Source organism: Puma concolor, chromosome A3, assembly GCF_028749965.1.
Source record: "Puma concolor isolate L17-30 chromosome A3, mPumCon1.1.hap2, whole genome shotgun sequence".
NCBI lineage: Eukaryota > Metazoa > Chordata > Mammalia > Carnivora > Felidae > Puma > Puma concolor.
The window spans coordinates 82,172,165-82,198,390 of record NC_141669.1 but is presented as its reverse complement, the minus strand read 5'-3'; the positions used below and the strand labels follow the sequence as shown (position 1 = coordinate 82,198,390).

General features: G+C 46.1%; 1 protein-coding gene across 1 annotated transcript in view; it reads right to left on the bottom strand.

Moving 5' to 3' along the window:
* The window catches only part of NPAS2 (neuronal PAS domain protein 2), a 163,203-nt gene that overhangs the window by 22,958 nt on the left and 114,019 nt on the right, over window positions 1–26,226 (bottom strand). Inside the window, exons 6-12 of the mRNA XM_086701345.1 lie at window positions 19,727–19,847; window positions 18,588–18,701; window positions 7,477–7,595; window positions 6,702–6,784; window positions 5,830–5,936; window positions 3,262–3,409; window positions 948–1,032 (exon numbers count right to left, since the gene is read on the bottom strand). Of these exons, the coding sequence (XP_086557471.1) occupies window positions 948–1,032; window positions 3,262–3,409; window positions 5,830–5,936; window positions 6,702–6,784; window positions 7,477–7,595; window positions 18,588–18,701; window positions 19,727–19,847 (777 nt within the window). The remainder of the gene's footprint in view (window positions 1–947; window positions 1,033–3,261; window positions 3,410–5,829; window positions 5,937–6,701; window positions 6,785–7,476; window positions 7,596–18,587; window positions 18,702–19,726; window positions 19,848–26,226) is intronic.

Sequence of the window (26,226 nt, the reverse complement as noted above, 5' to 3'; positions counted from 1 at the left end):
TCACCAATTCTTAAGAGACACTTTCCCCCCTACATTTTGACATTTCTAAAATTGGGATGTGTCTTTCAACTGATGAAAAGAAATCCTTGTTTCACAGATTGACTGGTGGCAGCATTTTCTCTTTCTTAGCGGGAGATAAATAATGGTGGATCTTACAATGGTTAGCTTCTTGGCTTTGATGAAATACAATGCTCCCTCCCTTCCTTGCCTTCTCTCTTTTTTCCCCAACATTTGTGTCTGTTTGAAGGTTGACGTTTGAGGAGCAGGGCTCTGGTCTGCTTGCACATTTCCCTAGTTGTTTGACACAGGGGGAAAGCCTGGTTGGGGGGGGGGGACCTAAAAGCTGAGTGTGGAGCAGGGAAGGAGATAAGACTTTGTGAAGGGAAATACACAAGCAGAGCTCCCTGACATGAAGCTGGCTCCAACATGGCTGTTAACCAAGACCTTCAGATGCAGAAGTAGAAAGTGCACCTTGCCGCCGACGACACGGACAGTATCTGTGAGGGGCACTTGTGGAGGACCCGGCACTTAGGCTGAGGGAAGGACAGGGGCACTTAAATTACTCCATACCTCAATGGGATGATGGAATAAGCCCCCAGCTTTTTATCTGTGGGAGAGATACAAAGTGGACTTATCGTAGCCACTCCTGTAAGGATGGGAAGTCACCAAATCATGCTTTGAGTCCAGAAGGTATGTTTTATACGGCTCTGTGAGTTAGCTAAATTTTGTGTGTTGTGTGTTTCTGGGCCTCATCTGTAGGACGAGGGCAGTAACAGTGCCTGCTTCACAGGAACGTCATGATGGTAAACAAGAGAATACCTGAGAAACGTGTTGGATAGTACTGGGAACATAGCAAATAAAACTATTACTCTTTCTATTATAACATCTCATGGGAATGCTTACTTAGGCAAACTTGGCCTTTAGATATCTGGTGGGGATCAGCATACCTTGAGTGCTGAAGGGTGGATGGCCTCGGGTGGTGGGTCTTCTAAAGCCAGCTCCTGCCTCCTTTCTACCCGGACATCCGCGTAACTGATCAGGAAATCAAGAGACCACAGCAGGAGGTAGGACATTTCAGATGGCAACAGCAGAGAGGGCTTGTGTGGTACATCGAGGCACCCTACATGACACCCACCCCACAATCATCGCCACGAAAGAGGCTGGTCTTGTCACTTGTTTGAGGAAGGAGTTTCATTCTGTGCCTGAATTCCACCAGAGCGACTAATGTGACATTCAAAATATTTTCCTTCCCAGGATGTTTTTACTCCCTTCTCTTTTACTTACCTTCTCCCCATGCCCTGAAACTTCCAAATATCATTGTCTTTAGAAACATATTTTCATCTACAGGATAAGACTTGGCCTTTGAATAATCAGAAGCCTTTCCTAAAAACCTACTCAGTCTGGACTGTGCATACAGAGAAGGGACACATGACTTTTTAAATAATTACAACCTTTGAAAGTTTTCTCTCAAACAAATCTAGATCTAGATGCAGAGCACTGATTAATTAATCTGTGGACCCACTTTTAAAATAGTGTGGGTAAGAGGCGCCTATGTGGCTCAGTTGGCTGAGTGTCAGACTTTGGCTCAGGTCATGATCTCATGGTTCCTGAGTTCAAACCTTGCATCGAGTTTGCTTCTATCACTACAGAGTCTGTTTTGAACCCTCTGTCCCCTTCTCTCTCTGCCCCTCCCCCCCGGTTCATGTTCTCTCTCAAAATAAATAAATAAACTATAAAATAAAATAAAATAAAATAAAATAAAATAAAATAAAATAAAATAATAAAATAAAATAAAATAAAAAAATAAAATAAAATAAAATAAAATAAAATAAAATAAAATAAAATAAAATAAAATATAAAATAAAATAGCGTGGGCTAATCAATTCAATATGGTGAAGGCCAAAGTGACCCAGCCATGGCTTCTGCTTCATGTGTGGAGGTGCAGGCTGGGCAAGGGGACTTGGGCAGTGACAGTGGCTCTTGGGCTTCTGGAATGTTGTTACCTTATTTACTCACTAGTTCACTCCCTACTCTCTGTGAGGGTTACTTTCCAAGATTTGGGAGGTGGAGGATGGAGAGGAAGAGCAGGGTCAAGGGCAGAGTCTGAAGACCAAGATGCTGCTGGTGGGGGCAAAATGGCCCTCTGATGAAGGCCCAGGCTGGGTGGTGGTGGGTGGGACTGGCCTGTAACGGGAAATCACTGGCTGCTGAAGTGCCCAAGGGTGGGCTGGGAAGCCAAGATCAAGTTCCTAAGAGTGGCATGCAGTGTGATGGTCAGGGTCACTGGCAAGAAAGACCAACATTTCTCCTCTTTCCTCACGTGCTAAAAGAAGGGCGATTTACTTGTTAACTGTATATATGCACGTGTGTGCATGTACGTATGCATGGTATCTATCCATTTTATCTATCAATCATTTATCTCTTATGTATATATATAAATGCAGTATGTATGTATCTATATGTATGCGTACATATGTATCTCTCTATATATATCCATTATCTACCTATCGCGTATACGTGCATACAGACATACAATACATATAACCTTTCTTTCTTTGCTCTGCTCAAATGCTCTTCTCCAGACCAGTTTAAAACTGACTTATGTCCTTAAAATTTCTGTAGTCAGGGAAAAAAACCCCACAAATGACATTTCTCCTTCACCTTTGGGAATTATGACCCTACACAGCCTGCGTCTAGGAAATACTGGATATGCTGCCTCCCTTGAAAGCTCTCCTCACCCACACTGGGCCGGGGGTTCCCTGAGGCCACCAGGAACCACCAGGAACCCCCTCCCACCGGCAGCCGGGCTCTATTCCCAACACTGCCTCAGTTGCCAGCAGGGTTTTTTTTTTTTTTTTTTTAAATGCATTAACAATAAAGGGGACTATGTCTGTGAGTTATTTAGAGGCAAAATTTTAATTTTCTTCCCAAAACGGTGACAAGGGAAGGCTGGGGGATGGATGGAGATGAGGGGAAAATATGCAAGTAGGTCAGTGAAGCAGTAAGTCAGTAAGTAACATCCTGGCAGCCTGAACGAGCGTGTGAGGCTTGCGGAGGGGCTTAACTGAACCTTCAGCGTCGAGGGAAAGAGTGGGATGTGTACCTGGAGACTCTTCTGTGAACTGCAGAGCACAGCCTGGCCCCAACTGAGGAATTCAAGCCCGGGGCTTGCTGGCTCTCCAGAAGCTGGGACTTCTGAGGCGGCAGGAGCTCTGTGTGAGCTGTGAGGGGCTCGCCCGCCCTCCCAGCCCCAGCCCTCACCTGACGACCGAGTGCGTGCACACGATGAACTCGGGCTTAGAGTTCCACTGGTGGTAAGTGATGTAGTAATGCGTCTGCAGCCAAATCCACTGCTGGCCTTTGGTGAGGAACCGGTAGCAACAGGACTTCCCTTTACCAAACTGCATCACTGTTAGGAGAAAATGGGGTCTGCGGGTAGCAAACGTTAATACAAAAATGATCTCTTCCCCAGAAGTTACTGTTAAAAATACAAGCTTCCAGAAAGTGCCAAACACGGTTTATTTCCCCAGGTGCGGTGTATTTTAAGTGACTCTCAAGATAATGGTAAGCGATAATGAATTCTTAAATAATGGAAGAACAATCTGCAGGCTTCCCCAGATGCTCAAAGGCTTGAGAGAGCCTCAGATAAGGGCAGATTCCCAAACTGGAGTTTAATTAAAAAGAGGCACAGGTTTTCCTGCTGGAGGTGGAACTGTCTTTGGAGCTGCAGGAGCTGAGTACAGAAGAGACGATCCAGACACGGGGGGATCTGGGCCCCAAACAGACCTGACAGCAACCTCTGGCTGGATTCTGTGGCTGTCAGTCAGCAGTTCACGCTTAGTCTACACGGTCCTAAATTAGAGAGTCAGCTACAGATGACTTCCACCTCAGGCCCCAGTGCTGCAGGGCTGCGTGGATTCCCCTGCGGTCAAGTCTGTTGGTGGGCTTCCCTGGGGGTGTCAAGAACAGAATGGATGCTGTTGGAATATTAGACTGCACAGGGCAGAAGGCTGGACTGTGGGTCTAGGGAAGAAGAACAATCTGGACTTTATTGCCTCAGTGGCTGGAATTTAGCACGTCTTTTGGCAAACAGTTAATAGATATCACAACCAGGAAACCAAAGCTATAAAGGGAGCCACTGCCTTGGAAAATGTGATCTCCAAAGACGTAGGAAGCCCAGCTGAGTAAGGGCATGGGCTGGACAGAGTGAGAACATCTTGCCTGAGCCCTGGGGCAATTCCTTCAGATGATGAAGGTAATCCTACAACCAGGGTGGCCTTGCTCCATTAGAAGAGTCAGAAGCAGCCAAGGCTTGAGGTAACCCTGCTTCTCAAACTTTCACGTGCCCATGAATCACTTGGGGATCTTGTAAAAATGGACGTTCTGATTCCGCAGGCCTGGTGGGGATGCCTGAGAGTCTACAAGGCTAGCCAACTCCGTGTGATGTCCTTGCTGCTGTTTGAGGACCACACTTTGAGGAGCAAAGGGTTAACGTTTTAAAGATTAGCCTTAGGGGCACCTGGGTGGTTCAGTTGTTTTTGGCTCAGGTCACGTCTCAAGGTTCATGAGTTCAAGCCCTGCATCAGGCTCGCTGCTGCCAGCCTGTCAGCTCAGAGCCCATTTTGGATCTGCTGTTCCCCTCTCTCTGCCCCTCCTCCGGCTTGTGCTCTCCCAATAAATAAATAGATATTAAAAAAAAAAGATCAGCCTTAGGTTCTGAGGATCCTGATGGAACTTAAGCCTATTCTTTTGACAAGAACAGCAGAGAAGGGAAAGTTACAATGGATACTACAGACAGGACATCTATCAAAATACAGTGTTGGTGGTCAATTTATGTGTCAGGATCCGTTATGATTAAACATTTTCCTGTTTAAAGCTAGAACTTGGCACTGAAAATATGGCTTTAAATGGTTAATTCTTGACTCCTCTTGCTAAGTGAGAACCCAGATATACTTGTAATTCTCCCTCTATCCCCTGCCCACCCCACAACATGGGGTACCTCCCCTACCTCCCAGCTTGTGGCCCTCTTCTGTGGCAGAGAGCCTTCCCAATCCCCTCCCCTAGCTGGGTGAGGAATCCTTCTCTGAGCACCCCCAGTATCCTCAACACGTTCCATCCAATGCAGTGACAGCATCCTATAAGCATCCATTAGACCTTGCTCCTGCAGAGCAGCAAGGAGATTCTGATCATCCTTATGTGCTTGGTCTAGCTCAGTATCTGGCCTGTAGCTTGTGACCAATATATGTCTGCTTACAATGAGCAGTGATGTGAGTTCAATAGTTTGTCTTTGAAATGTATTGCATAGGGCACCTGGGTGGCTCAGTCTGTTAAGCGTCCGACTTAGGCTCAGGTCATAATCTCACGGTTCGTGGGTTCAAACCCCGTGTCGGTCTCTTTGCTGTGAGCGTAGAGCCTGCTTCGATCCTCTGTCCCCCACCTCTCTCTCTGCCCCTCCCCTACTTGCACTCTCTCTCTGTCTCTCTCAAAATAAATAAATAAACTTAAAATAACGTACTGCATAACTTAGAAAAAATGGCCATCATCACTTACCTTGTTTTCTTAGGTAAGATTCAACAGCTTACCTATCTAAAGGATACTGGGAAGGTGCTGGGGGGTGGGAGGAGGAGGAACAAAGTCAATTCCAGGTAAAAACTCAAACCACAGGGACCTCTGCCACACTGGGACATCATTTTCGAGAAAACAAAGTGTTCCTCCTCAAAAAGAAACCAAGTAATGAGTGGACTTCCAGGGCCCAAGAATCCTGCTGCCGGGGCTCTGTGGAGGGTGCTGGGGGCCATCAGGCGCTGGGGCAGGGTGTGCAATACTCACAGTGCTGATGGCACCTGGCCAGGAGCTCCAGATCGTCAATGTGGTAGTAGTCATAGCCTGAGGTCCCCAAAACTTCAAAAGGCAGGTATCCTATGATCGGAGGGGCTCTGCCAAGCAACGGGGATAATTCGTCAGAAAGCAGGTCCCCCTACCAGACTCACCGCGGTGGCACCTCAACACAGAGGATACAGTCTGCATGTTTCATGATCAACACAGAGACCTCATTTCTCAAGAACGATGGCAGGATAGTAATTTTGCAATGGTTAAAACCAGACAGGCTGTGTTTCCCAAAGCGCTCAACCCTTTTGGCATTTATATATTCAGTCTGCTTAGCGTAACCTGCATTAAATAATAATACATTTTATCATTACCGAATAATTAAAAACAGCTATCAATTGGGGCAGTCCAGTCCCAAAGCTTAACAAAAACTTAAAGGGTGGGGAGGGGAGAGTTCTCATCCTTCAACTGTGAAAAATGTTACAGAAGAAAGAAAGAAGGTGAAGTTAAAGGGACAAAAGGGTGTTGAGAAAATTAAGACGAGGAGGTTCTCTCCCATCTGCCCCTGCCTTCCGGGGAACTGGAGAGGGTCCCGAGTGGGATGGGGGTGAGGGTATCCCAAAGATGTCCCTGGGATGTGGCACCTGTCTCTCCTGAGATGCTCTGGCCCAAACACGGATCATACCCATAGATGGGGCACTTGCAGTTGAAGGGAGGCCGCCTGGCTCTTGGCCGGGAACGATTTTTCCCTGCTGCCAGAAAGCCCTTCTCCTTGAAGGGACAAGGCCCGACTTTTCTCTCCCAAGGAGAGCCTGGCTCATGCAAACAAACACTTGAAAAGGACCCAACCCAAATATGTTTTTCTTTTCACAAACCTGTGATCCAGAAATAAAAATTTCCATTCCAAGCTATGCCTTGAAGTGAATTCCTCTAAAGGTTCGTCAACTATGCACATTTCCTGTATTAGAAGGGAAAAAAATATTGCTTGGGGTGCCAGATGCTCACCCTAGGTTGGTTCAAGAACGCATGGTGGGTAACAGAAGTTAAAATCATTTAGAGCAAGTCTCCAAGTTGTGTTGGGCTGAAACTCATCATCTGTAGCTAATTTCAGTATTAGCTGATACTAAATTTATTTCACAAGCTGGGGAAAAATACCTAAGAGCCAAAATGCCACACCACTCCCTTCCCATTATCTGGAAGGGTGGTAAACATGTGGAAAATGGCTTTTCATCTGAATTTGGATGACTAATTTAACTCCGCATTCATGCCACGGATGTTAAAGCAATCACGGGTGAGAGAATACAGACAAGCCCTGGGTTTTGACACTTGGCCCTCACCTCGGCCTGCCCTGAGTGGTAGTAACGTTGGCATGAAAGGGAGGAGGATCTACAGAGTTGCCAATGAGCATCTCTGCAGGACGAAGGGCAGCTGATGCTGCCTTCCAGCAAAAGAGCTCCTGGGAAACCAGAGTTAGGGCAAGGGGCATGCGGCGCAGTTCACAGGTGCAGAAAGCAGACATTTCAACTTTTCAAAGTCCGTGGCAACTTCACTGCCATCTTATTCTTTCCCATAAAGATGGTTAGTGAGCTGTAACTAAACATGACTCAGTTGTACTAGTTTCACACAACACGAGCTCTCCCAGGTACTTGCCTTTAAGAACTGTGGGGTTGCCAGACGAACTGTGGCGATGAAGCAGACCTCCTTTCCCAGCGGCAGCCGGCAGGGCCTTGAAAGGGTGCCGTCAAAGCCATTACAAGAGGGGCTAGGCACTGGGGCGGGAGGAGACAGGCAGATGGGTTAGCCCTGTGTGGCACAGCAGCCGACCCCGACCTGGCATCACTTCAGTCAGGGCTTCACGTACATTCACTCTCTTCATTCGTACAACAGACACCTCCATGAGGTAGGGGCTACTATTATCCGCCCTGCACAGGAAACAGGAGGCGTGGCCTGTGAGGTAACCTGCTCACAGCCCAATAGAGTTGGAATCCAAGTACCAGCAGACTACCCTGCCTCCTGCTCCCAGTGGTCCTACAGGCACACAGACTGTTGTGCTGGGAAAAACATTTGACAAAAGGAGAAGAGAGCTTCGCTTTGCAGTATGGGCCCGCGTTCTCACTTCGGGGTGTGTTCCCTAGTCAGACATGGTTTCTGATACGATGGGCCCCCAGCATTTGTTGACCCCCCCTTTCTACCCCTGGTTCTGGCACAGCACACCTGGGATCCAAGGGCTTTCCGCCCTGAAACTCCACATCGGGAGCCAGGCTGATGCTGGGTTTGGCCAGTGCTACTGAGGAGATGGCCTCAGGATCCAGGGTGATCCCCAGGGGTACACAGTGTCCCCCACAAACTCACTAGTTCTGTAGCTCTGCACAGGTGACAAACCTATTCATGAGTATCTCATATTCTCACAAGTCTGGGAAGGTGTGACCTTCCTCATTCTACAGATGAGGCAGCTGAGGCCCAGAAAGGTTATATGTATTAACCAAGATGGCTCAGAATCGAAATAACAGAGCAGGGACTCTAACCAGGTCTTCCGTCACCAAGCCTCAAGTTCTTACAGGGCAGACGGGTGATTGCTCAGGGCTTGTGCCCACTACAGGGCTGAGAACAGGCCCCCGCACACCCTCCGGGGAGGTGCCAGCTGGTGCCAGCTGCCATCTTCCCTGGGAGCTACAGAGATGACTTCACAGTGACTGGGGAGAACTGCTTTACCTTTTGGGCCAGGGAACAATTCTGCTATTTCAGGTGGAGTATGCTGGGTGGGAAAAAGAACCCTGTTAAGTACGAGAAAAGTCAATGGACTATGTATATGGAATTCTTGAACTCAGCTACACATCGGATTCCTTGGGACCTTTTACATGGCCTCCCAGATGCCCAGACGCCATTCTCAGATCAGCTGATCCAGGGACTCTGGCTGTGAAGCCCAGGCACTGGAGGTTTTAAAAGCTCCCCACACTTACTACCATGTAGTTAGGGTTTTGGATCATTATGCTAGATAATCTATACTACCTCTCTCTTTTTCAAATGTAGTTGATTATATCCTGAACTAGATCCTGAATTCTAACTACATTTCTGAACTTGTAGACTTAAACATAGTTGTGTTTTCCAATTTGAGAACATATAAAGCAACAGAAAATGAAATGCGTTCTAAAATGAAATCTGCAAGACTTTCTTTGGATTTTAGCTTTCCAATAATTTTTGTTTTATATGTTCGTAGGTTTCTAAGTGATTCTATAATGTGGTCTTCTATCCACTAACATGAATAAATTCATTTTACCAAACATATTCTCTGAATTGATTCACATAAATATTAATATAAATGTTTCCAAACATGAATATAAAGGGGCAAAGTAGAAAACAGTGGTCCCTGAGGAGTTTACAGCTGTCATTAGTTGGCTTAGTCCATTGTAGATTAATGTGGAGGGTGAGCCAAGGGACTCACTGAGGGGAGAGAAAGCAATCCCATAAGGGAAGGGTCTGCAGATGTGAACATCTGCATAATAAAAAAAGACATGAAAAAATCTCCCAGATGTGAAATATCCCCTCTGCTTGAATCTAAGAGACATCGACTGCCAAATAAAGACCTAATAAAATTCTCCCTACTCTTTCAGAAAACCTAGGCCTTCGAAGCAAACTTCCAAAAGGACTTCCTGGAAATTTCTAGAGAAAGTCTCTCTCATTTGTCTCTAAACCATGCGCCTTGCTGGAATGATCCTTCTGGCTACCAAATTAATGTATTCTGTCAGTAAGTGCCTTCCTTGGTGATTTACCATGAGGAAGACAGGGAGACAGAAGGAGCGTGGGGGAGTGAAACACCAGCCCCTAATAATTTCTTCAAGGGGCAGAGACCACGGAAATTATGTGAATGTTCCGCAGAGCTTACTGCTGGCCTGGCTGCCTCCCAATGCAGTTGTGTATCACTCCTTTTATAACTTCTAAGGTTTTAAAGATGAAAATGCACCCCACAGGGGAAATTTCATTATTGCTTATAGCCTGCACTTGATAAGCTAGATACTTTACAGAGGGGCCCAGAACCAAGCAAACTCCTCTTCTAAACGAGCTTTCTCCCCCAAAACCTTAAGCAGCTGAGGGCTTGATCAAAGGTGATGGTGAATCAAGGATGAAAGTTGTAACAGAGGCCAAGGGGATAACCTTGGGGGAAGTCAAGGGGAAGAAGATACTTTAAACATTTTGCCAACCGCGATTCAAATGACTTTTATTCACAGCATGAGCCTCCTCACAGATTCCAGAGTCAACACATGAGCAAACTGCTCCCTGGGACTTCAGAGTAATATTTAGCACTTAGAATAACTTCTCTGGCACTTCTTATCCCAAGGTAGTTAAAAAACATTAATTAAGGATTTAATTAGTTGTTTCAATTTAAGTAATAGAAAAAACATATCTAATTACAACTGGCTTCCTGAGCCTCTCGGAAGAATTAACCAGTTGATGCAGACGCAGCCCTATTTATCAGATCTCTGCCTGCTTTCCCACTTCTTTCTTCCACCACTACAACACGCACACACGCACAGCATTCATGCCACAGATAAAAGCAATGATTTCTTGCTACATTTTTTGCCCTGAGGGTCATCTTACTTGAAATTGATCTTACTCTTGCCCAAAGCTAAAGAGACAGGTTTCCCCGTGGTAGGAACTGGATCTGGTAGTTCCCTGTTTCCCACACTGAGCAGGCGTCTTGTACACAGCAGGCGCTCAACATGTGTTTACTGAATGTGTCTCTGATGAGAGGACCTTCCATCTCACCCCTAAAACTACAGCTTAAGATCTAGCTGGGGAAGAGACCTTCTGATCCCAGCCTGCAACAAACACACAGGCCTCGAGACCCCACCGGGGGCTCCCCTTCTGCAGCCCAGCCTGGTGCTGCTGGGGGCTGGGTTGCTGTGGGAGGGTGCCTACAGAGCATGGTCCAGGGTCCCACCGGCACTTGGGCTGGCTCACTGCCCTACTGGTGCATTTACACTGGTCAGAAGGACCTGGGCAAGGTCTGCTGCAAATCAGTATATTGCAGTTGCCACTCGGTGAAAACAACACAAGTGCCCATATGGGTCTCAAGCTCGGAAACATGCAAGATGGTGCTCTGTGTTTAGCCTTCCTATTAAAACAGTCCATGGGGGTGATCAAGCCCTTCTTTGCTCCTGAACCTTTCATCACAATTTCAAATTTTAGAGACCCTGGAAGAATTCTGCCTTGGGCTTGCACTCTAGGGATTCTGAACACAAGAGAGCCCTGAGGTTCTCCAGAGAATAAGAGTGATTAAAGTCTGTCTCTCCTGGTGTCTGGGGTTGGCTTCCATCTCAAAGGTGACCTCTCAAGTCAGTCATGGAAAGAAGACAAGGATGTCTGAAAGGGCAGGGAAGTCTCCAGTGGCGTGAGACATGTTTGCAAAGGGTTTGGAAAGAATGAGGAAGAAGCAGAGGTGGGGATAGTGAACATTAGCTAATAGCAAAGGAGTAGAAAGAAATGGAAAAAGAGGTACCTATGGTTCCTCAGTACTGGTTCAGTCATCAGGCCTAAACAATTAAGTATTCTGATCAGAGATGGCCTGCTTATGATAAATTAGTTGCAACAGCTGTAGGAAAGCACACTAATAGTCTGCAAGGAGAGTGACAAATAGCTTTCTCAGCACTTCTTGGAACAAACAAAAATCAAAGCCGAAAGGTGTTCAGGAAGACATGAAACAATCAGTGAGGAGGCTTGCTGAGAGAAGAAAAACGTTCTCAAATCTCATTTATGATAACTGTCCAAAACGTCTGGGTTACAGTGTCAGAATGTTAAGGAAAAAGTGATTTCCTGAACATTCACGAGAAATCCTCTCCCTCTAATTAAGCACTATTTTCAGAGGCTTCCTTTTTCTCTTAGCAGTACGGTATGCTTTACCCGATGTGTTCTGAATAGCCAGGTTACTCGGTTCTTAGGACAGCAGCAGCAAAATAATCCTGCCCGGGTTTCTGGCTCAGAGCACCACCTAACTAGCTGGGGTAAGGCGTGGTTCTTTGCTTTCTTTCTGCCAGTTCTGTTTGGCATAAGAATGAACGAGGCTGGAGACAGGCTGAGAGCCACACAAGAAGGCTAAGGGTTTGCAATTTGCGAGATTGAAAAAATTACTCAGATGGGAAAATATACGTCTCAGTTAAATATTTCTTCTTTTCCTTGGTGTTTGCTAATAAAAATGAGTATTTGGGGGGGCAGGAGGTTGTAATGGCATTGATAAGATATCCACCAGACAGTTGTTGTGGACAGGGCCAGCTGATTTTCCCCCTAAGGAAAGTGGACTTCGTACAGGATGTTGCCCCCTGTCCTCCATCTGGATGTCTTGTGCACATTTTTTGTCACAATTCCTGGACAACCTCTACGGAAGTGCCCTGCTCCCAGGCTGGAACAAGCAGGAAGATGTGTTTGTGTGACCATTCCTCACTGCTCCATTTTAACATGGGCTCTAGATGCTCAAGCAAGACAATGACTTTGGGTAACACCTTGTTCTTTATTGCATTCTTATTTCCTCCACAATCTAATCTGGCAGTAACGGCCTCTGCTGGAGAAATATGTGGTACTTCCATGTTGGCGGGGGGGGGGGGGGGGGGGGACACTCTGCTTCTTGCTCTTGGGGGCCTGTGACAGATAGATGAGACATTCCTTCCCCGAGGCTGTCCTTCCTGTGCTAAACTCACATCTCCATTCTCAGTGAGATCTGGTGGGAGTGGATTTGTTCCCCTAACTGAGAAATCTCAATTCAGTTCAGGAAAACAAAAAACAAAACCCCTAAAGCCATAAAATGAGGCAACCTACAGAAATCCCACGGAACATACGGAATCAAGTGTTGTAAGCTAAAAAGCCTCCATTTCTGCCAGTATTTCAAATCTGGTTGTGTGGTTAGAGGCGAATAGGTAAAATGAGGGCAGGGAAACTTTTATACTCTGGTGTGTGGTTTCTGGAAAGCCCAGAGTGGAATGTTTGCTGAGGGTGACCTATTTGGAACCACACCAACAACTTTTGAAATACTGCTTTCTGGATTTCAGTCAGATGCACATTTAAATCCAAGTCTGGGGGAGGAGCAAGGGCTTAAATAGAGGATTGCCTTCTTCCTGGCATGAACTTATCTTTCAGGAACTGGAACCTGTTTACTAGGACCCCTGAAAGCAAAGACTGTTCATTACGTCTTTTAAAATCACGTGGCTGATTCCTCTCCAGTAAGAGTGGTGGGCAGAGCTGTGGGACTTGGGTGGGGGGTTGGGAGAGGCCCCAGGGGCTCCTCTATTTAACTGGACAAGGAAAAAAGATGGAAGGGTGTATTTGTTGGAGGTATTTTTAAACATCTGTTATGGGACAAACATAGCCCCGAATAAAGTAATTTCATTTCACCCCTCTTCTGGAAATGATGTGCAGAGCAGAGGTAGACCAGGGACTGTTGCCATCAGTGGTGATTTCTGGTGCTCCTGGCCACATGGCCAAGATCAGACAGTAGGCTTTTTATGGGAAGAGGAGGAGACATGTGGTTCCGTATTCCAGCTCAGATTCCCTCAGGAAGCTCTTCACAGACTTGGTTAGAAACTGTCCTGAAGTGAAACAGTTCTAGGAAAGCTACTTTCTTGTTCCATTTCCTGACACATACTTCTTCACGTTTATTAAAAATCTAGGTTAAAGATGTGAAGTCCCATCTTCACCTCCTCCCCACCCCAACCCCAGAACATCTGTACCAAACGATGAAGTCCGAAGGAGTGACCGAGATGTGCAAATACTGAAGCAGAGGAAAATTCCATTTGGTGGAAGTATTTAGGCGATGGTTGCTGTGTCTGTGCAGCCATGGTGCATGGAGGGGGGTACAGAGGTAAAGGGGTAAGATGGCACAATCAGCTGCTGAATCCGGAAATGTCCCAATGGAGGGTTTAATCTCATTAACAAGGGCAAAGGGGCTTTTGTGCCTCCCCACACCCCAAATTCCTAACTTGACCTACTTATACTGGTGACAGAGCCAGATAAAGTTATCTGAGTTAGCAGGCAAGCAGATGAGGGTCTTCATCTATGGGATTTAAAGGTCACCAAAAGCCCTCTCTGGATCAATGTCACCTGTCTTCCATGCCCTGAAGCCTACATGTTCCTCTTTGGGCCCTTTGGCTTAAGGCCCAAGGGTACCTACAGATGTGAGTTTTGAGTCACAGCCTGCACCTCTATCAGGCTCAAGGCAAATTGGTTGATCAGATGAACAGGAGGCAGGGAAGAGAGTGTGTCAGAAACACTACTGGCAGGGGTACCTGGGTGAGGGGCCTGGATAAGGACATCAGGGAGCACCCAGGGAGTCCAGGTGGGGAAAGAACTTGATGGGGGTGGGGGACACAGAATGGGGAGAGAATGGAGGCCAAAGATGACCATACACTGACCATGCACTGGTCAGTGACCTTCCAGTGCACACAATTCACAAATCACCATAAGTTATACATGTGCCAGTCTACCCAGCACATACCACAGTGGATTTAATCTTTGCATCAGATTAAAGGCCAAAGAAGTAGTGGGAACCCTCCTGGAAGCCACCCCTCCATCTCTGGGGTGGGCTTTGGGGTCAGTGAAGGAGAGCTCTATTATTAGCTCTCAGTTTTGGAAAAGCCTCATTTCCCTGTGAGTCAAAAGTCAGGTCTGAGCTGGACCTCTGTCCCCTACCACCTGTACATCCAGGGCTAAGATCTCTGAGCCTCAGTCTAGGCCAACGTACTTTTGTTGAGCCTTACTTATATACCAGGCATGGATTGCATAGGCCCAGGAAGGGGTGCAAAGAGCTCACAGATCAGTAAATGTCACCATCCTTTCCACTCCATTATTGATAAAAACGAGAGCCTTGTATTTTCCTGACAGGTATCAAAAGAGAATGTGCCAGGGGTGCCTGGGTGGCGCAGTCGGTTAAGCGTCCGACTTCAGCCAGGTCACGATCTCGCGGTCCGTGGGTTCGAGCCCCACGTCGGGCTCTGGGCTGATGGCTCGGAGCCTGGAGCCTGTTTCCGATTCTGTGTCTCCCTCTCTCTCTGCCCCTCCCCCGTTCATGCTCTGTCTCTCTCTGTCCCAAAAATAAATAAAAAACGTTGAAAAAAAAAAAATTAAAAAAAAAAATTAAAAAAAAAAAAAAGAGAATGTGCCAGGCAATGCTCCATAAACTCAGCAGCCCTACAGAAATGATAGGACTTTTCCTGATAACAGACCAGGGTAGGGTTTCCTACATAGTTCTTTGAAGTGCGCACAGGGATTTTATTAAAATAAAAGCAATGTTCATAGTCATTTTTCTTCTACACATATTGCTTTGAAAGGTGTGCCATGCCTGGGGACTCAGGGAAGTTGCATGGGGTGGCTTGTGTACAAACCACATTTTGTACTCTCTGTATTTGGTGCTTTGACATTTGGGGCCTTGCTGACCTTGGAGAAACTGCTGCTTTCAGGGTTGGTCAATTCCTAGAAATAGGGTACGACTCACCTTCCAGTGCACCTTTCATAGGCAAACCAATCAATCTAGAGCTCACAGCCCAACCATATCCTTTATGGGGCTCTGACACTCTGGGCTACTATCCACTTGCCCTAATCACTCAGGTCCCTGAGAACTAGAGACAAACCCCTCTACCCAAGAGCCTACTAAAATTATTCAAACCCACCAAACTGAAGTCTGTTTATGCTGCCTCACTCAATCTTTTCTACAGAAACCACACTAGGAGGCTCCTGCCCACATCTCCTACTCGCCCTGCCTCTTGACCTACCCTGGTGCTTCCCCGTGTGGCCTCCACAGTGTCTTGTGCCCATTTTTAGAGATCTGTGAGCATAAACCCATTTGTTTTCAAACAAATCTTGGGTATCCTTAAAACAGCGTGGTTCACGGGTGCGGGACATCTGATGTGCATAGGGACGGACATCATGTCCCAACAGCATGCCCAGTGGCAGGGACAGGCCTGTGTGCTGCATCTACATGTTTAATTTCAACATAGATTTGCTTTGCAACATAGCAAAGCACTGGGGTTAAGGGTAGGAGTTCAGGGTTAGAATGTGCACTTCTGATTCTTATGTGCATCAGTTTCCTTCTCTGTTAAGATGCGACGATGCCAATGGTACCACTTATAAGGTTGGCGAGAGGATTCAATGAGATTATCAATGCAAAGACTGGGCCCAGGACCTGGGAGTTAGGAAGCACTCCTAAGGTGAGATATTTTGATTAACCCATTGTCCAATGTTTATTAAGAAGTAAACCTACAAAATCAAATTTGAAGTATTTCTTACAGTATGTTAAACTCTGTTTTATAGGTAAAAAATAATTGAATGTTGGTGATTTCATAGGGTTCCATCTTAGAAATTCATTTCCCTCTGACATTTGTTGTGGTCTATTTTCATCCAAGTGAGAATGATATTTCAGGTTTTCCACAATTACATTTGGAGACTCTTGCCTCAGGAAAGCCCCCCTAACTCTGGTTTGCTCAACAGGCTCTGGAAAGACACTCTGGCACTCTTGGCTTTAAATTTTCCACTTTTCGATACTGTGTGTTTATAGCAGTAACAGTTTCCAAAAAAAAAGAAAAAAAATCACACATAATTTCCACATATTCTTTCAGGCAAACAAACACTGTCTCAACGTGAAGTGAAAATAAAGCTTTGCTGGTTAGGAAAAAAAAACCCAGGTATTCGCAATGAAGTCTGCCTCTTTCCTTGAAACCCTTTAAAATGTGATAAGCGACAGGAAGCTTCAAAGTGATATTCAGCAGCATAGTAAGGGAGAGTTGTGGAAATGTAAATGAACAAAGGATGGGACTGCTGCTCGGCAGCCAATCACAGGTCGGTTCCTTAATTAAGCGGTGCGCCGTTGTCATGGAGACACGCGGGAGCAGCATCCCAGAATTTCCACAGTCTTGGCACTCCGGGGGGCCAGGGTGCCTTCCCCTTGTGTCTGCACGCAGACACATGGGATATTCTGCTATTCCAGCAGCTGGCATGATGGCCACAGCACACATTTTAAGCAAATTGCAAACCAGTGCTTATATTAATTCAAGAATAAAGCTGTAGGAAGGAGCACCATTAACGTGAGGAGTACCATTACGATTCCTATGGAATGGCACTTAGTATCACAATAGGGTAGTGTTTCTCAAAGTCCATGACCCCTTTCATCAGAGCCCCAAGGTTCTTTCCAGTTGTACAATCCCAGCCCCACCCTCAGATCTCCTGAACTAGAACCTTCATTTTAACAAGGTGCCTCACCCAGTGAACTCTGCACCAGGGCTGGCATCATGCTGGGTGTTCTACCAGGCGTCTCATAGGTCAATTTCTTGAGCTAGGCAGCCCAACCAGCTACCATTTACTTGTGTGGTTCATAAAACATTCATCTCTTGAGGTTTAGGAAAGCCTTTCAGATGAGTCGGGTTAGGCATGGTCAGGCTTTGGCTTTATCCTGTTTGACCCAGATTTAGGGCCCCACTTGTGAAAGCTGACCTGTCTTCACTTCCAACCACTTAGGAACCCTGTTTGGGTAGGTTCCCAAAGGGCCCCAAGTTAGCCAAGGAGCCCATCATCCAGGCACGGGCCCTGAACGTTAGGCTTGAAAATCACTTTGGCAGGACCAAAGTGTTTAGCATCTAGTTCAGGCTTTTAGACAAAGTATGTATATTTATGCAAACAACATACAACAGAGGATTGTTTGAGGGGGAAGGAAAGATCCTGGTTAGCTTCAGCATTAGGACTCGGGGCCATTATGTTGGCAGATTCTAACGGAAACTCTGGGTCTAATTTGGTGGGTAAATGGACTCCATCATGGGTCCAGAGGCTGCCCAAGCAGGGGAGCCATCAACTCCCTGGTGTCTCCACCTGCCCACCCATCATTTCTGTGCCTCATCTTCCTGTCTCTTTTCCTTTGGTATTTTTCTCCTTTCCTTCCCTCTCTCTCTCCCATCCCTGTCAACTCTTCCTTCTGTTTTTCCCATCTTTGTGGTTTTATGAAATGTCAGATCATTCAAAGTGGTTTGTTTTGTGTTGAGGTTTGAGGAGTGAAGCAAACAAAAGGCAGGCCTTTTTGTGCTGGGCTCCACAGTGGGGCTGTGGGCTGGGGACTGTACTTCGGAATTTCCACCACCAGGCCTGCCTTCCCATTTTCCCAGGGTCAAAAGGGAAACTGAGGGTGTCAGTCTAGTTTAGAGGTACAACCAGAGCTTGGACCATTAGTTATCTAGATAATTTCAGAGAGTAAGATTTTACACTTGGCTAATCTGCTTCATAATCCATCCAAATGTGGATTTTTCTGGCTCCTCATAAAACGGCCACTTTCCGTGCATTAGGGTCAGAGTGAGCAGAAGACCTATGTGCCAGACCCATGAGAACATGCTCACAGCAGGTTCTGGAAAAAGGAGACTAAAGATGCAAAAACCAAGGTTATGGATCTTCATGTCACAGTGAAGCCCTGTTTGGCTGTGTGTAGGCTGAGCCTGTTCTTTATTAACTAGAAGCTGTTTCCCACAGTACAGAACTATTCCATCAGCCTGAAAATAAATACATGAATAAAGTGCATTTCAGTGGGACTTTGTGCACCGGCATAAACAAGTGTGGGAGTACGTTCTTCTCAAACGGGAGACAGCATTTACGAGCACAAAATGCATCTTGGGAACATGAAAATCCAAATGCAAATATGAAAAGCACGTATTCTCACTCCTCCTCCCTCAGAGATTCTTATGCCCCCGTGTGCACGTTTGCATGATAAAAGACACTGTCGCAATTATATGACAATTAAAGCTTACCATTGTTGTAAGAGCGAAAATTTCCTACAAATTTTATGTATTCATAAGTTGGAAATTCCTTTGGGTTCAAGCTGCCTCTGAGAAGATGGCAATAAAACTCTAAATCGTTGTCAGCTGGGCCGTTAAAGGAAAAAAAGAAAAAGGAACATGAATATGACACAGATTCTAGACTAAACAAGTTTATCTTTGTGTAACTCATGGGCTTTAGTCTACACATGGCCAGGACATTTCTCTCATTATGACTGACTTTTGGACATGGTTTTATAACCTTTGCAGAATAGGGGGTTTTCCTCCATAGTCTATATGGATATTTTTGCATTCCGTACTTCAGCCCAATTAGTCTTAATTTGCTCCCAGATGTCTGTGGTTGCTTATGTCGGCATTGATTAGTTCTGGTTGTTTTCATATGGTGTATTAAAATAAAGCTGCTCATATAGAGCTGCTCTCTTTAATTTAATCTTTTCACAATGCTTTGAAGTAAAATCAGATATACAACAGGACAAATTATTCATGGAAAATGGACTAAGGCTTGAACAAGCACGAGGCACTTGCGTTACCTCCATCAACGTACATGGTTCAGCAGGCACCGAGGCCGCCCTTTCCATCCAGGTTGCCAATTTTGAGAAAAACTTTAAAATTCCATAAAAACTGGAAACGTATAGAAATAACCAGATGACAGCCTCGGGAGAGGAGAATTTGGCGTTTTGACCTAATTATTCAGTTTTCAGTTGGATACTTGGTTATTATATACATCTAGCTTTACAGTGCCCTCTAAAATAAGCAAGTCGACTGTTCCCTGATTTTTTGCAGTGTTGATTACCAAAAGACTCTCATGTTAAAAAAAAAAAAGAACTTGTATTACAGGCAAAATGAATTCTTATTCTTAAGCACCATGCTTTCAAATTTTCCACAGAGAAGCTAAATGTCATATGATTCTACTACATACTACTACTACATAAAACTCTAGTTTTAGCTTTAAATTTCAAATAAAATATACCTCTAAGGACTTTGGAAATACTCTGAGTCACAAGGAAAGCTGTTCTTAAAATTAGTTCTCCCTCTCTTAATTCATGCTAACCTCCTTTCCAAAGTAAAATTCTTATCTTTGTATCTTGTAAAACCAGTAAAGGTAAACTTACATTTTAAGTATTCTGGGGAGGGGGAATCTGTCACAAGCATATGGGAAGAGAGCATTTTATAAACTTCTGAATGTTCTTGTTCTGGAAGAAAATTTAACAAATTCTGATCCATGACATCTGACTGAAAAAGAAAATAAAGAACAAAGGTACACACTCAACGAAGATGAAAAACAAAAGCAAAACCAAAACCTGGACATTCGGGACCATTTAGAACTGATCTCTGAAATGAAAAGTCCAAGATCTGATTTTCCACAAAGACTCTCAGTTCCATCACTCTGTAATCCTGGATTATAATCTAGAACGTGTCACTTGTTCCAATGCAAATGTGCTATGGTATTGCCCAAGGGCCCACGAGAAAAGTAAGAGTTAAATTAGACAAATATGCAGACAGTCCCACTCTTCCTGGAGGAGCCCCACCTACCAGCACTCCTGTGTTCTGGCTGGGGCCCCCGTGTGAGCCCTGTCACTCGTGTGAAGGGTTGTAAAGAATGTGTGGGGTTCCTTTTCTGACCCCCATTTCCGAATGCCTGCTTACTTCTTAAGATCCCTCCAATCGAAGGAACTGCACTTTTTTTCTGAGTGCTTGGGCACTGTGCATACAAAATGAATAAGATGTAGAATCTAGATATAGCATTGTCCAATACAACTGTCTGTGAAGATGGAAATGGTCTATAATGTGCGCTGTCCCTTACAAGAGCCACCAGCTACGTGGCTATGAACACTGAAATGTGGCTGGTAGGACTGAAGACTGAATTTTTAATTGTATTTAATTTTAATGATTTTAATTGGAATTTAAATAGCCACAGGTGGCTAGTGGTTCCCATAGTGGCTAGTGCAGGTGGAAGCTCACAGAGGAGAAAGAGAGAGAAGACAGGCACGTCTCTTGCTGCCTTAGTCTCCCTTGATAAACTCATGCTTTCATACATTTTTGAAACACGACCTGCAAACACTCTTAAATTCGTATATCCAGGCAACTCTCTGTTGTGTGCCCCTGAGAAGCTGAGATTCACATGCATACCTAATGTCCTCATTCTTTTGCACCCATATCTCCTCTTCCCTCGAGCTCAATGTCCCGATGCCCGGTATTGCCAATTGGTCACTTGCCCATCCCAGACACCCTGGTGGCATTCTCAACGTCTCCCCTTCTCACCCTCATCTTCACATCCAAATGATGTTCAAGTGCTGTGAGACGTTCCTCCCTCAAATTCTCTCAGATCTCCTCACTTCTCTTTATTTCCATGGCCTCAACCCCCAGTCTAGATCACCATCATCTCTTATCTGGGGGAATGAACTGACCAAACTGGTCTTCCCACATCAACTTTTGTTCCTGTCCAACTTATTCTCCATCAGCAGCCAGAAGGAGCCTTGTATCATCAGATCAGGTCACCCCCTTGCTTAAATCTATCTAGCGGCAGGGCACCTGGCTGGCTCAAGCCGTACAGCATGTGACTCTTGATCTCAGGGCTGTGAGTTTGAGCCCCATGTTGGGTGCAGAGCTTACTTAAAGACAAAACAAAACAATACAAAACAAATCAAATACTGTCAGTCAGCTTCCAAATGCTCCCATGACAAAGTCTGAACCTCCCCATTCACTTCTGAGGCTGCGTATTACCCACCCTCTAAACTTCCTTCTTTCCAGTCTACCAGGTTTGCTCTTCCCCATGCTGCACCCTGAGGCTGGGACATCGTGCACTGCTCCTTTTGTCTGGCTAACTTTTGTGCATCCTTTAGGTCCCTGCTTTGAAGGCACTGCTTCTGAGAATGCATGCATAAATGCCACCCTGACTGCTGTGGCTCTGGCCTCTGAAGCCCCTTACTGTGCGCCATATTGAAACCGCTGGTGAAGGGCAAGTCTGCCTAGACCACACTGGCCTGTGTCACGACAAGGTGGGGAGAACCCTAGAGGTTGGGACTGAAAGCTGGCCCTACCCCCTCAGGGCTGCGCTTTGCTCAACCAAAAGAGAAGGAAGCCAGGAGCTACTGGTCAAAGGGCACAGAGCAATCACTCAATGGATGCTCAGTGTGATTAAGTGTTTAATAACCCTTTACGAAAGTTCTTGAAGTTTTCTTGTTCATTCACATGCTGATGTGTATCCTCTGCCTGCCCCATCCAACAGGAGCCCCAGGAGAGTAGGGGTCCTGTCTGCCTTCGTCTTGATATGCCTGACATCTAATGGTGCTTGGCCTTAGAAAAAAAAATGCATTAACTAGCTGAAAGAAGTAAAAGGAGTAAAAACAAGACACCCCTAGAACACTGAGCATGGTGTGCTGAATCCAATCACAAGGACCGAGAGGCTTTCAGGGAACAATTCCCACAGGCAGGGATCCTTGAGTGGGATCTGGGGGACAAGATGGCAGCCAGGGTGCTCTAGGCAGGGGGCACAGCATGCCCAGAAACATCACAGGGGAGGGAGGAGAGCAATGGAGGCAGGGGTTGCAAAGGGAAGTGAGGCCAGAGCAAAGAAGGTTGCAGAAGAGAGAGTGCCCTGTCCTGTGTGCCTGGGATGGGGAGATGGAACCCACTGAGGGCCTAGAGGAAGGCACTGTACCAGTGCTTTAAAGAAATCCCTTAAGGTTTCTAGTCTGAGGAGGGAGGGAGCACAGGAAACCAGGCTAGAGATGGTCAGAGTCTGAGTAGGCACAGGGAATGGGGAGATGTAATGCACAGGAGAAGGGAGAGTCCAAACAGGTCATTCAACAGCATAATCCACCCAACACTGAGGGCTACTGTGTGCCTGCCAGCCACTGCCTTTGGCACTGGGAAGAAACACAACAAAGGCAAGCCCCTTCCCTCTTGCAGCCAGCATTCTAGAGGCTGTGAGGAAGGGAGATACCAAGTTGGTGGCTGATGAAGGACAGGAGGAGGAAAGGGACTCCCAGCTCCATTGCACCCTGGCTTGGCTTGATCTCTATTGGCAAAGACTCTGCAAACCCTTCACTAGCCTGTGCTATCATTTTCTCATTCAGGCTTTCTCCAAGTTCCTTCTGATGTTCTTGATTTTATTGTAAGCGCATTCCCTTTAGTTTTTTAGATGCTGACTAATGCTCAAAGACAACAGTATTCTTTCTTCTTAAAGACATTTCAGATACAAGAAAATGATGACGAAGTCACTCCATGGCCTTTTCTTGGAGAGCCAGGTGGAAACCCCTTCCCCTGATGTATGACAGAGAGCAGGGTTACAGGGCTACCTGACCTTGTTGCTCCTGTGGAAGGCAGTTGGCAGGTCACAGGGCTGTGGGGGCACCTCAGGCTACAAGTTCTGCATAGAATAAAGGTGAACCCTGGATGGAGATTGGTGGGAGGGGGGAGGCTGTGAGGATTATGAGTCAGTACACGCACGTAAAGGGCTCAGAGCTGTGCTTGGCACAGAGCAAGCTCTTTCTCTCTTCACTGTTATATTACTATTATGCCATTTCAACATGACAACCAACACAAACAATGATAATTTGAAAATTTAAACCCTAACGCTTACCGGAGAGTAAATTATATATGCAATTGAACTGTCCCTTGAATGAGCTGAGCTCTGCTTATTAAAATGATAGCAATTACAGAGACAAGGGAGGGCATTTGCCATCTGCAGCTATCTTCATAGCTGAATCACAGTGTCTAGAACATCATTTACCTGTTGGAGGTGGAAGGTTCTCATTCTCAACTTACTGGGATGTCCTTGGCTGCTTTATCAAGAATCTTTACCAAGAATACTTTCAATACGAATGCCTATTCCTAAATTCCAAATTGCATATCTCCCATGTTTCTTCTTGGGGCCCCATGGGGGCCTGGGGATGATCTGGAAGCGCTTCGGGAGGCAGTGAGGCATTTTCCTCTCTCCCTACAAACCAGCAGCACCAGATTAGTCCTACCCAGCAAAGTTAAGTGAGAGCCTGCACAGGGAGCACACAGAGGGTGGCCAGCTGAGTTGGAAATGAGCTGGGTGGACACTCTGTCCAGCAATGTCCCAAACGGGCCCTGGCAGTTCTGGCTGGAGACGTGTTGGCCACAATTGCAAAGGGCAATTGTGGGAAGTCCTGGAGAAGCTTCATACTGCGAAGAGGCAGGAATGAGCTCAGGGAAGCAGTCAGGCCCTTGATCTCCCTAAGGGGCCAGGAAGCTGGAAGCATAGTCGATATGCTTTGATGCAATTTAGATTCGGAATCAAACTGATGGCCAAACAGTAATGCTTTCAGAAGACAGCACTGCAAGTGGCTTTGACCTTAGAGTAGTGAAGAATTAATTAGGGTATAAAAAGGTACCAATTATGAAGAATCTCTATTCATGAAAAGAACTGAGAGAGGGAAAGGTAAGCCACAAAATGAGAGAATATGTTTGCAACACACACACCATGGTGTTAAGTCCTAAAATTAAGGTTCAGTGTTAACTGCCGCCTCGTCACCTGGCAAAATCGGGGGGGCCTCGATTTTGCACAACTGAAAGTTCTCCTTCACACTCTGGCTCCATGGATAAGGTCCCCTAGCTAAACAGTGCTCCTTATCAAGGGGGACAGGCACAGTTCCTGCTCATCCCTGACTAGAGGGTTTAGTTCCCTGCCAGCCTGTGGAATTATTCAAACAAGCCAGTCTCACTCCTGTGGGGATCAGGGAGTACCTCACCCCCTTGTTACTATGAAGCCTGCTTCTCACAGCCCCTGCTGGTTCACTGCTCCAGAGCGCGGCCCCGTGTGGCCGTGCGTCCTCGCCCTCCAGGTTGTAAACATATGTGACTTAAACAGCTATTGAGCTCACGTGTCCAGTATTGGGTGTTGTGTGTTCCACCGAACCTGTATCCCTACGGCAGAGTGAGTAGGAGGCAATTCAAATGACCCCTGACACAGGACGAGTATTGAGAACATGGAAAGAATGCTTACAAATCATTACAAGAAACAAACTAGACAATCCAGTAGGAAAATGGCAAAATACCTGAACAAGCACCGTGTTCACAAAAGAGGAAATCCAAACGGCTAACAAACATATGCAAAGATGCTCCATCTCATTAGCAATGGGGGAGAGACACAAATCAAAACTCCATGAGATGCCCTCATGCATTAGGTTGGCAAACAGTAGGAAGCACGACAATCCAAGTTCTGTGGCATGGAGCACTTGGAACTCAACTCTGCGGGTGGAGGGTTGATGGGTGCAACCACTGTTAGCGACCTGGTGTTACCTAGTAGCGGTGAGGGTGTACCTACTCTATAATCCAGCAATTCTACACATAGTCCCTATAGGGTGCTTGCAGATGTCCATCAGGAAACACACGCAGCGTGTTCACAAAAAGCCCTTTCTAAGACTTCCAAGCTGGAACAGATGCAGAAATTTTAGCCCATTCCTCCAGTGGAATACTGGGCAGCAGTGAAAATAAACCCATGACAGCCACTACTAACGGTGTGGGATGGATGGATCTCATAAACCACGTTGAGCAAAAGGAGTACATTTCCTATGGCTCTATTCTACATGAAGTTAAACAAAAGGTAGTACTGAATTACAGTGTTCAGTGACAGAACTGAACTACCACAAGTTGGTAGAACTGCAAAGAAAAACAAGAAAGCAATGATCTCAAAAGCCAGGAAGATGGTCACCTCTGGCTGGAAGGTGGGGGTATGATGGGAAAAGAACAGACAGGAGCTTCCACGGTCCTGGCTATATTCTGTTTCTTCACCTCAGTGACAGCTACCTGTATGTTCCTGTTCACTTTATCGTCAATTTAAAAACTGAATCGGGTATGTTTTATACATACTTTTGCATGTATGCTTTATAAAAATCAAAAGGCACATTAAAATAAAAACAATCTAACTGGTGACCTGGACTCTTTCAACCTGTGACCAACTCTGAGCTGCATGTAGCCACACCTGCCACACCCCTCCTAGACAGAGGGACCCCCAGCTTGGCCCCCACCAAGAGCTACCTTTGACCAGGTGACTGGGATCAGGTAGGTTCTTCCAGCAGGTGAGGGCAGGTGGAGGGGGAAGGGAGGGCAGGGCAGAGCGATGTTTCCTGGAAGGTGTTTCACGGACTTGCTGCTACATTGTGTGGTAACACAGCCCAGAGCTCTGTCTTTCCTATTCGTGACCTCCTCTCCCTGCTGTGACCCTCACCACGGGAATTTGTTCCCTTATTCCACTTTGATCTTGCACTGCTTGCTGGAGCTTAGGAGAACCAGCATTCCACAGAAGTAATTTTTGGTCTGTAGATTTCTCCAACTTTATAATCACTCATGCCCTAGATTATCTCCCACGGGGGAAGTGGTGTTGTCCACGCCCATGTTTCTCACTTCTGAGGCACTTCCCAGAGCTGTTTGCAATTGCTCCTGAGGTAGCAGCCCCATTTAAGACCTCAGCCCATCACCCAGTGAACACTTAGCCACATGGGGTCTGTGCTCAGGGCTGGAGACAGGACTTCTGCTTTATGGGCCTAGCATGATCCCCCCCATTCAGCAAACATTGCAATCATTAACAAATCAAAACAACAACCTGGGAAGATTTTTTAGAAACTCAAACAAAAGTCCAAAC